The 10,141-nt window shown below is 38.2% G+C and overlaps 2 protein-coding genes across 2 annotated transcripts; one reads left to right on the top strand and one right to left on the bottom strand.

Annotated features, from left to right (window-relative positions):
• Window positions 1-920: 920 nt before the first annotated feature.
• LOC306789767 (uncharacterized protein) lies at window positions 921-3,309 on the top strand (the record flags this gene model as incomplete). The annotated part of the gene is made up of 6 exons (XM_079285838.1): window positions 921-993; window positions 1,162-1,207; window positions 1,462-1,553; window positions 2,091-2,201; window positions 2,299-2,575; window positions 3,136-3,309. The coding sequence occupies exons 3-6, from the start codon at window positions 1,465-1,467 to the stop codon at window positions 3,307-3,309; spliced, it is 651 nt and encodes a 216-aa protein (XP_079141964.1). The 5' UTR covers window positions 921-993; window positions 1,162-1,207; window positions 1,462-1,464.
• A 391-nt stretch (window positions 3,310-3,700) lies between these two features.
• On the bottom strand, window positions 3,701-6,819 carry LOC306789756 (uncharacterized protein; the record flags this gene model as incomplete). The annotated part of the gene is made up of 6 exons (XM_079285828.1): window positions 6,658-6,819; window positions 5,795-5,957; window positions 5,553-5,656; window positions 5,322-5,466; window positions 5,091-5,211; window positions 3,701-4,002 (listed from the first exon to the last, which is right to left on the bottom strand). Exons 4-6 carry the CDS (start codon window positions 5,427-5,429, stop codon window positions 3,701-3,703), a joined length of 531 nt encoding a protein of 176 aa, XP_079141954.1. The 5' UTR covers window positions 5,430-5,466; window positions 5,553-5,656; window positions 5,795-5,957; window positions 6,658-6,819.
• Window positions 6,820-10,141: the final 3,322 nt, after the last annotated feature.

Here is a 10,141-nt window from a genome sequence, read left to right as displayed (position 1 = left end):
TTATAAATGTTGCTTGGCGTCACTGTACAGAACTTCGTCGTTCATCAGTGTGGATCCTCACATCGTTATCACTGTGGTTATCTCTATCGTTATATAGTTCTTGGTGTGGACGGACCTTTAACGTTAGTTTACACAGCATAACCTTTGCAGTCCTCTTTGTTGTTGTATTCTGATACGTAATTTAGGCTATGATAGACGCCTTCCAAGTTGGCTCACTTTGCATAAGTTTTAAGTAATAACTTGCATGCTGTTTGTTTGTTATGTGTGTCTGTAACTTAAAAGATGTAATCAAGCTAGTAAAATAATTTGTGTTTGTTTTTTCTAGGAGCAACTGAAAAGGGACTTTCTTCAGAGACTACTGACTAAAGTTTCCCAGGTCACTCAAAGACTGCCCCTAGATGTGAACTATTTGCGGTTTGTAGTCAACCAGGAGATGGCTCTTTTTAGGTCATTGTCGGGCCAGGTTCAGATGCCAGAGGATGTCATTAATGCTTTGACACAGTTGTCAACACTTATCAATGTAGAGGAATCTGATCCGACCCCTAGTCAGGTGCCAGTGTTGCAAGGAGAAATGGGACGGCCAAAATATGTTGTGTCTCCTCAGCAACTACAAAGCTTGATACAAATGTCCTTACCAGTGTCATCCATTGCAAAACTTCTGGGTATTTCTGAGAGTACAGTGAAACGGCGCATGCACGATAATGGCCTTTCCATAATGCAGTTCTACAGTAGCCTAACTGATCAACAACTAGACAATTTCATGAGGTCAGTGAAAGCCAGGACACCACACGTAGGATACCGAATGATGAAAGGAATGCTGCAGGCCATGGGCCACCGTGTCCAGTGGAAGAGAGTGTTTTCATTCATGCAGCGTGTAGACTCTGTTGGTGTACTCTCAAGAATGACAAGGATGGGGTGTGTTGCACGAAGGACATATTCGGTTCAGGGTCCTCTGCACTTGGTACATATCGACACAAATCATAAACTCATCAGGTAAGCCATACATTTGATGTTTACATGCTATTTAGATATACAGTGCTTTGGCTAAATACAGGATATACACTAAAAATAAAAATGAATATGTTTACAAATTTCCAGTGACATGTTTTTACCACCCTTGTTTTGCATCAGCATTTTGTGTTTCTTTTTTCCCCCTCAAAGATATGGCCTTGTTGTTTTTGGAGGGATTGATGGATTCTCACGAAAGGTAATTTCTTTTTCACCAATAACCATTACTTACAGACTAAGTGAGATGATGACAGTTGAAAATGACCGATATGGGTCTACTGCAACAATTGCTGTCGGGTGTACAGGTCCTCTTTAAAGGATCTATAGTTTTGTTATTATCCATCTTATACCATGTAGCATGAATGTGTGATGTGAACTAGCTTGTATTTACATACATTTACGGGTCTAAAAAAATGCTTTTATTTATTTCCACTGCATGATATTCTGTTCCAGATCATGTACCTCGGTGCTGCGACCAATAATAAAGCATCCACTGCACTTGATTTCTTCTTGGAGGCAGTGCAAAAGTATGGCTTTCCATTAAGGTAAGACCAACACATAGGTGTGGCTCACTGTGGTACTCATTCCTCAGTGATTTGTGCATTAGCTGTCAGTTAAACATGTATTCTTGTTTGAACGTTTTGAGCAGTGAGATAACAGAGAGGTTTTTGCACAACTAAGACATTAGGTAACGACCGATTCTTTACTTACATTAATTCAATTACTACGCTAAGTTGTTGAGAATTTAAACAAATTCTATACCACATTAATTGTCAAGATAAATCAAAGTGAATCAAATCACTATTTATCTGTCTAAAGACCTGTTTGTGATTAAATGTGTCGTATACAATACTTCATCACTTCACTTTCTATCTATGCTGGTAATCAATCATTACAATGATTTGGATGATACTATTAGGTATTTGTCCAAAGTCTATGCATTTAGAATTCTCACAAAATAAAGATGTAGTTATTGGAGCCTATATCTTCTGTTTTTACATTTAGAACCTTAAATTGCCAATTTTTAAACATATTTTAAACTTTTATTTTTTATTTCTTTAACTGGGATACATTCTCTTTAGAGTACGAGGTGACCAAGGAGTGGAAAATGTTGGCGTAGCACGATGCATGTTCACTATTAGAGGCTGCGGAAGGGGAAGTTTCCTCTCAGGAAAGAGTGTGCACAATCAAAGGTATATATATTTTTTATAATATTCAGTAGAATTAATAATGTCAGATGTTGCAGTATATTGTACATACTTGAGGGTAATTTTATGTTTTCTTTACCAGAATAGAGCGTCTGTGGCGAGATGTTTGGATGGTTGTTTCAAACGTGCACTACGAGATTCTTCACAACCTTGAGGATGAAGGTGTTCTAGATCCTTCTGATAGCATCCACCTGTTCTGTGCCCAGCATGTATTTCTTCCACGTCTGCAGAGGGATCTTGATGTCTTCAGGATGGGTTGGGATAATCATCCTTTAAGGACAGAGCAAAATCTGTCCCCACAACAACTGTGGACAATCGGACTCCTCCAGAATCCTGTTAATGCTCCAGACCTGGCAGAGGTAGCAAATCTAAGTTATTTTTATGCAAACATAGTATTATACATTGATAGTTTTGACCAGTGTTTCTACTTCATAGAATAGCAAAGCTCACACCATTTCCTTGAATTTATTTTAGACACAAGCATTGTGCATAAAACAGCTTTTCAACACTGTAAAGGAAGCCCTCAAAACTTATACCATGAAAAAACATATTGGTACAACTGAATTTAGTTTACTTTAGATTACACTACCAATTATAATTTGGGGTAAGAAAATTGAATATTGTTTAATAACAGATGTGTCAAAGTTTTTTTCAATCACCAACGTCAAATTAATGAAAGAGATAACAGAACAAAAATGTATTCAAAACTGTTCAAATGCTGATCAGGGCTTGTATCTCTTTGTTCACATTAAAACTAATTAAATGATACTATGTTGATACTTGCATCAGCATCGTATCAGTTATGTTCACATGTTGATCTCTTTAAAATCTGCTTACCTTTATAGTTTTACTTTATGTCCTCTGATTTCTATGTGACAAATGTTTAATTAATAAATCTGCCTTTTTTTTCTTGATGAAGGAAATCGAGGATGCAGATCTTGATTTCAACAGTGCCAGTGAGCAAAATGCGACCAGTTCTGCAGTGATTCTTCACCCATTGCATGTCCCCTATGTGAGGAGGATATGGCACGCCTTAGGGCCGCTATTGATGTTGCTAGACCATCTGAGTCCTACGGCCGAGACATTTATTTAGCTGTATTGAACTATGTACTAACTCATGTATCATAAATGCAAACGTTGTATTTCAAGGGTTTTACCACTTTAACACCAACAAGTATACAATGAATGTGTTTTAAATGTTTATTTGTTGTGACTGGCAACAGTGAAGCCACATGTAAAAAAAAAAAAAGAATAAATCGTATAAAATCGTTTTTTAATTCCAAACCTTAACATTTTGTTCTCTTTTATAAACATTCAACACAATTGTTGTGTGTACGGAACTCATTTTTCAAAACAAGTATTTTTAAATATTACAATTAAATACTTTTCTTTTCTCAGAACATGAGAGTATTAAAACAGCAGTTTTTGCTAAACATGAACGGAGGCAAAAAATAAATAAATGGAGGGTAGAGAGAGACAATTGTCTACACATTGTGAAATTCCTGCCCGAGATGAAAAGCCTCCATCATAACCTTTTTGAACTCGACATATGACCTCATATGTCGTACGGGTAGTGCAATTGTCTTTGTACATGCTGAGACGATAGGGTAACAGATGCTGTGATGCCCAAAGTCTGCACTGCAGTCGTGGTTAAATCTGAGCATCACAGCAAAATCCTTCTTCTCGGATGGGAGAAGTGGGATGTGACCTTGGCCCGTGATCCACTGCAGAAACCTTGCAGGTGTGATGGACCGTGGGCCGTCTTCGTCCTCGTCATGATCTTCAGCTATGAAGCAAAGAGAAGAAAAAAATAAAGTTATGTGACAGTTTAAAATGTAGTTTTCCTTTTTTACTGCAATGCAGGTCTTTAGATTTAAAGAAGTGAAATAAACAGAGGTACTCTCGGTCACAGAAGAACAGCTGATCCAAAACAAATGTGTGTGATTTCCTGAGGTTTGGAGATATTCGACTGTTTCGGCCAAGCACAATGGTTATAAATGGCATTCTGTGTTAACATTAAGTCTTTTTACATGGAATGGAGATATAGATTGGCCTTTGTAAAAGTTCTCATTAAGAACTAGAGGTTTAGGAAAACTAATTCTCATTTGTATGTATAATGTCTATGCAGTTGTGGAGTGTAACTAATTTCATTTACTAACTTCACTTAAGTACTATTTAAAAGTACTTTTACTTTACTTCAGTATTTGCATTCCATGCTACTTTATACTTCTACTCAACTATTTCAGAGGGAAATCTTGTATGTTTTACTCCACAACATTCATTGAGAGCTTTAGTTTCTGGTTACTTTGCAGATTTAGATTATCAATACACATTACTAAAATTAGCTCCACCTTCAACAGCCACAACATTAAAGTGATCAACATTAATGCATCATATATATATATATATATATATATATATATATATATATATAATGACTAATTATACTTTTGCTATATTTTGATGCTAATACTTTTGTGCTTTGACATAATTAAGGTTTTGAATGCAGGACATTTACTTGAAACAAAGTTTTTTTTTTAGAGTGGTATAGCTACTTTTACTTTACTCAAAAATTACTTCTTCCATCACAATCTATATGTATGCTTATTGTGATAATGGCTTTGCTCAGCCAAAATAAATATTGTGACAGGGATGGCCTCTGATTTAAAACACAAAGTACCCTGGCAAATAATACCTGTTACCACCATCAAGCTTTTTCAGGGACAATATCACTTCTTCAATACCAGTATAACCACAGGGGTAGCTGGCTATTTTTAAATACTACAACAAATTCCTCAATCTTGTGTCACGAAAACACTACAATTTGACAGCTTTTGGAATTTTTTCATTTGCAGGAAATCATAAACTATACACCTTCAGCTTCATAAAGCAGGTCCTGGATGAAGTTGATCATCTCCAGCTCAACCTGATGCCTGGTAGTCCCTTTGTCACTCAGTTGAGGAATAATGGATGCCATTACAAACTCTGCATTGACCTATGATGAAATAAAATCAAGATGCAAATTATATACACACATTCATTATGAAATTTCATAGAAAGTGTTCTTTGTTCATAATAATAAATGGTCACTCTTGTTTTGCTCACTTTTACATCTTCCCCAGGAACAAACAGGGGCTGGCAGATATCTGGGTACTTCCTGATTAGCAGAAGAAGGTCATACAGCTGCAGGCCTTCCCTTAGTTGTTCCAACATAGGCTGCAACCTCAGCACTGCGTGGAGTATGATGGCACTACAACAGTAGAAAGGAAAATAATTCCTATAAAACCTTACTCATGTATTATACTTTCCTAAACATAAACACATGTCCTCGCGTACCGAACAATTGACTCCTTGTTTCGAACCGAGATAACTCCAGTATATCCGCAATTACAGATTTCATCAGATAGGCCTTCAATTGAATGCTCAGTCGACAACTCAACCTGAAAATGAAAAAAAAAATGTCATCTCGATTAAATCTTCAGGAACATCTCGGTGCCATATGCTATGTAAACATATGGCAATATCATTTGACAAGGAATGCTTTTTTTCATTAACCCAGCATGTCTACCATGTCTTACCTGCTCAATTAATGCACGCAACTGGACATCTGCCACTGCATCACTGTTGAGAACTGTCGGGTTTATCTGCCCACTACAGAGGTAACTGTAACTCCATGGGCTGAAGAAGGCTGGGGCCGGGCCACCTTGTGCCAAACTAACAGCCAAAATCTCTCCAACAGTCCTATTTATGCAAATTGAGCATGAATGTATTACTTATGTTACAACAAAAAGGAATAGTTTGTCCTTACTTGCACAGAAACATACACACCTCTAGAGGCCACTGTCAAAGTCAGTCAGAGAGTATCATGGGCTCCTCTGATATTGGGGTCCCTCAAAGAAACGACCCTCAATCCCTGCCACCATTTCTATACACAGAAGTACAAACAGCATTTCCTGTGGTGCTCAACTTCTCTGTCAAGTAGTATTTTATTATTGTGGCCTTCTAATCTGCGACAGCACAAACATTAACTACTAGCCAATTACTTTAGACCGGAATAGTTTAATTGAAAGTTCAAACAAAATGTAAATGTAAAAGCCGTCTGACTATATTTGTTTTGTATGTAGTCATCTTGACTTTAGTGTGGGGGGGGGGGGGGTTCTAATTTGGGTTGTTGAGAAGAGAGTCACTGCTGTAAATAATGTTGTATTCTATTTCTATGTACACTATGGAAAAATTAACTAACACGATTAACAGTATAACATACAACTCAATGATAGAGGTCCTTCGATAACTACGATATTTTTAAGATAAAAGTGAAAAATGTCTACATGAATCTTGGGTTAGCCGCCCTTTTAACCAAAGTATGACATCACTCATGAGCTGAAACCTAAAACTCTTTCAATAGTGTATAAGAATGCAAATATATATGTTTTTGTTTTACCTGTGAGAAATTCTTTTCGGAGAGCACCTGTGTCTACCCCTGCCTCCCCAAAGAAGGTCACTTTCAGAGTAGCAGTGGGTGAATTTTTCTTTTGACGTTGCCACTGTAGAAGGCCTCTCTCCACAATGTTTGTTCTTGAGATTTGGATGTTGAACCGTTTCTCTACGTCAACTCTTTGACAAATGGTGTCCAATACATCATCAACACTGCCAAAAAAACTCAAAATTACCAGATGTTAACTCCTAATGTTGAATACAAAAGCTCTGTAGGCTAAAGATGTTTTTGTATCAGCACAACACAGTATTTACCTCTTGATCTGCTCCTCTCCATTGTCAAGGCTCATGGACGTTGTCTCAGCAATCCTATGGTCTTCTGCTCCTCTAAAACAAGTACAAGGGACACATGTATTGGTACTAATAGAAAAAACAAGTCCTGTAAGTAACATAAACATTAAGAATGTACAGAAACGTCCACCATATCAAATACCTTTCGCCACACCTGCTAGCATGGATCTCTAGGAACTGTGGTGTGAATTTAAAGAAACAGATAGGACACGGAACCTTCTGTTGAACATAGAACAGTTTGAATATTAGCGACTGTCCCAAACCATAAAGTTGATGTAGGCATTTCACAATGCACTTCAACAACATTAAGTACCGTACCTCTTCAATAGATGTCTCTGTGTCACGGTGCACAGGGAGAGCTGTCACAGAAACTATCTGGACCTCACTTTGACATGCCTAAGACATAAAAAATTACCCACAAATATGCTGTTATAACTCACTGGACAACAATCAAAAGTTAACGTAAGTTAAACTTGCACAATGCAACATCACATATACAGTATTTCATAGCTAGATTTACCTCAATATCCTCTGCTGCCGACTGAGAATCCATGCACTCTTGAACATGGAGGGCCAAAATCTGCAAAGGGAAACTCACTTTGCACGTTTGGCATTGTGCTTTTGGCATACTTTTGAATTCAATGGCATCTGGAGGTAATGGATTTACATCAAACTCATGTTGCAGAGGCACAATAAACAGGGTGTTTCTCCCTGACCCTGTAACACTGCGAATTAGGGTCCCAGTGTAGCCATGAGAATCAGGAGGAATCATTATTCGTCTCCGTTTACCCTGCCCACCTGTAAATGCAACATTGTTTAGATCAGTTGTTTGTTTGGGCTACTTATTTGAATGGCAATGTATTACAATGGAATTCATAGAACAAGTTTTCTCTACCTGCAGCCTTGTAGAGTAGCCATCCTCCTGTCAGCCCCTGCATCTTAGGATACTCATCTTGTAGTAGTCTGAAGAACTAAAAGAACAATAACATAGGGACTAAGTGATGTCTACATGCTTGAAGAAAAGCCAAACACGAGGATGAAGTTGCATGTTTCAAATATAAACAATTGTGCAATTTGTAACTAGTACGTTTTCTTTATGAAATACCTCTTCATGGCCCATATCCCTGTACATGTTGAGATGTCTTTTTCCAAGTCCTGCCTGGGCAAGGTCAAACTCTTCAGAGGAGGTTGGGGTTGTCTCTGCATTAATGTTCAACAGGTATGCATAGAAACTAAAAGGCCTCCAGGTCTTTGTGGATGCTGTGCCACAGGTCTTTAGACTCTGCATCATCCGCTTTCCACGGTTACTTTTTCTTGTGAAAAACCCAGGGAAAGATCTACATGATTAAAAAAACAATTTGATTAAAATATGATGAATATACATATGAACTTGTCAAACTACCATTAAATTAACATGAAAAATGAAATTCCATAAAAACTAAAACCTGGCCATGTCCTGTTCTACAGAAGATGATGGCTCTTGATGCGTTCTTCCTTGCTCTTGCTGTCCCTGAGAGAGGTTCTGTGCGAGCACATTTATAAGGCTCTGTGCAGCTGCAGCCACTGTTGAATTATAGTCGACATTCTGTTACGAAAGACAACACACATTGAAGGACTTGAGCTGGTCAGTGTAAGGAGGGAACAATTCACAAACACAAGCTAACAGCATTAAGCTAGTTGCTTAATTTCTAGCTTTGGCGAAATCCCCACTTAAATAAATCTTCTCCCTCTATGTATGACGCTATCTTACAATCATCATTGTAATATTTAGGATAATTTCTAGTATCTGTAAAAAAATGTATTCGATTTCTTACCTGCGCGCTGGCGCCAGCAGGCGGTCCAGGTGGAGCGGACGCCATCGCTGCGTTCACAGTGGTGTGTGGAAGTGCGAAACGTCAGATATTAAGTGTGGTAGTTGAACGGCCCAATATGGCATAGTTTATTGCTCTTTTACTGTGATTCGTCCCAAGTAGAGGCTAAAACAGCTTGCTAAACAGAATTTTGGCACTAGCGTCATTTTTTAAACTTTCAATCACGTGAATATGGTGAATAGAAAGTGTTAAATCATAATTCTCGCGGTGCCCACGTTCCCTGAAGGCAACGTGGTTGAGGAACTCCTCAGCCCTCGTTGTTATGCTGTCACTCATGATGACACGCCCCTCTCAGTTGATACCACGCCCCCCACGTTAGATCTGGGTCAAAAGTCTGAACTGAAAAAAACGACCTGAACTGAAAAAAAAACCTGAACTGAAAAAAAAAAACCTGAACGTGAAAAAAAGATTTGAAACCCAAAAAAAAAAGATTTGAATCTGAAAATATAAAATCTGAAACTGAAAAATATAAGAACTCAAATATCAAAATATATATGAACGTGAAAACTGAAAAAAAAAAATGTATTCGAAAAAATTCCAGAACTGAATCAAAATTATATTCAACCCAAAAAAACTTTTCATTCACTTATTTTTATTTTGAATACATTGCTGTATTTTTGGACTTTCAGGTTCACATTTTTTTTTCAAGTGAACGAAACTTTTGATTTAGCTCCATACTGAACAACCATCGGCCACTTTTCGATCTCTGCATCACTTAAAATCTCCGGAATACTTTTTTGTTTGTCCCACACATAGAATGGTCTATCCTGATTGGCTCTCACGCAGACCAATGGGAGAGAAGAGCGCGAGGGGCAACATGGAGGAGAAAGTGGAGCAAAACAGTGCCGTAGCAGCCTGGGAAAAGCTAACCAGGGAATGAATGCACTCATTTAGCGCCGTCCAACGTATTGCTTTCAGAAGGCCAATGGAGTGGTCTCACCGACGTCACGATCTCCTTAGTTAAGAGGTCGGTCGGCCATGTTGGAGTACATACAGATCCTACATGGCGGCGCGTAAACAAGGAAGTGCGGCGAAAATACCATACTTTGAATCACTGGATAGTGCATCAAAGGTTCGCTACCTGGCCAAATTGAAGGTTATTGGTAACTTGGATCCCTATACGATGAGTGCAGATCGTTTCAGTGCCGATCCTACTTATCTTCCATCGGTAAACTACGCCAACATCTACACGTATCTCGTGAACACCCCCAGTCCTTACACGAAAGACGAGTTGGAGTGCTACAAAGGGCTCGACGCTTATACTCAGTT

This window comes from Melanostigma gelatinosum (genome assembly GCF_949748355.1).
Source record: "Melanostigma gelatinosum genome assembly, chromosome: 2".
Taxonomy (NCBI): Eukaryota; Metazoa; Chordata; class Actinopteri; order Perciformes; family Zoarcidae; genus Melanostigma; species Melanostigma gelatinosum.
The sequence above is the reverse complement of the archived record's forward strand: the minus strand, read 5'-3'. Positions and strand labels throughout refer to the sequence as shown.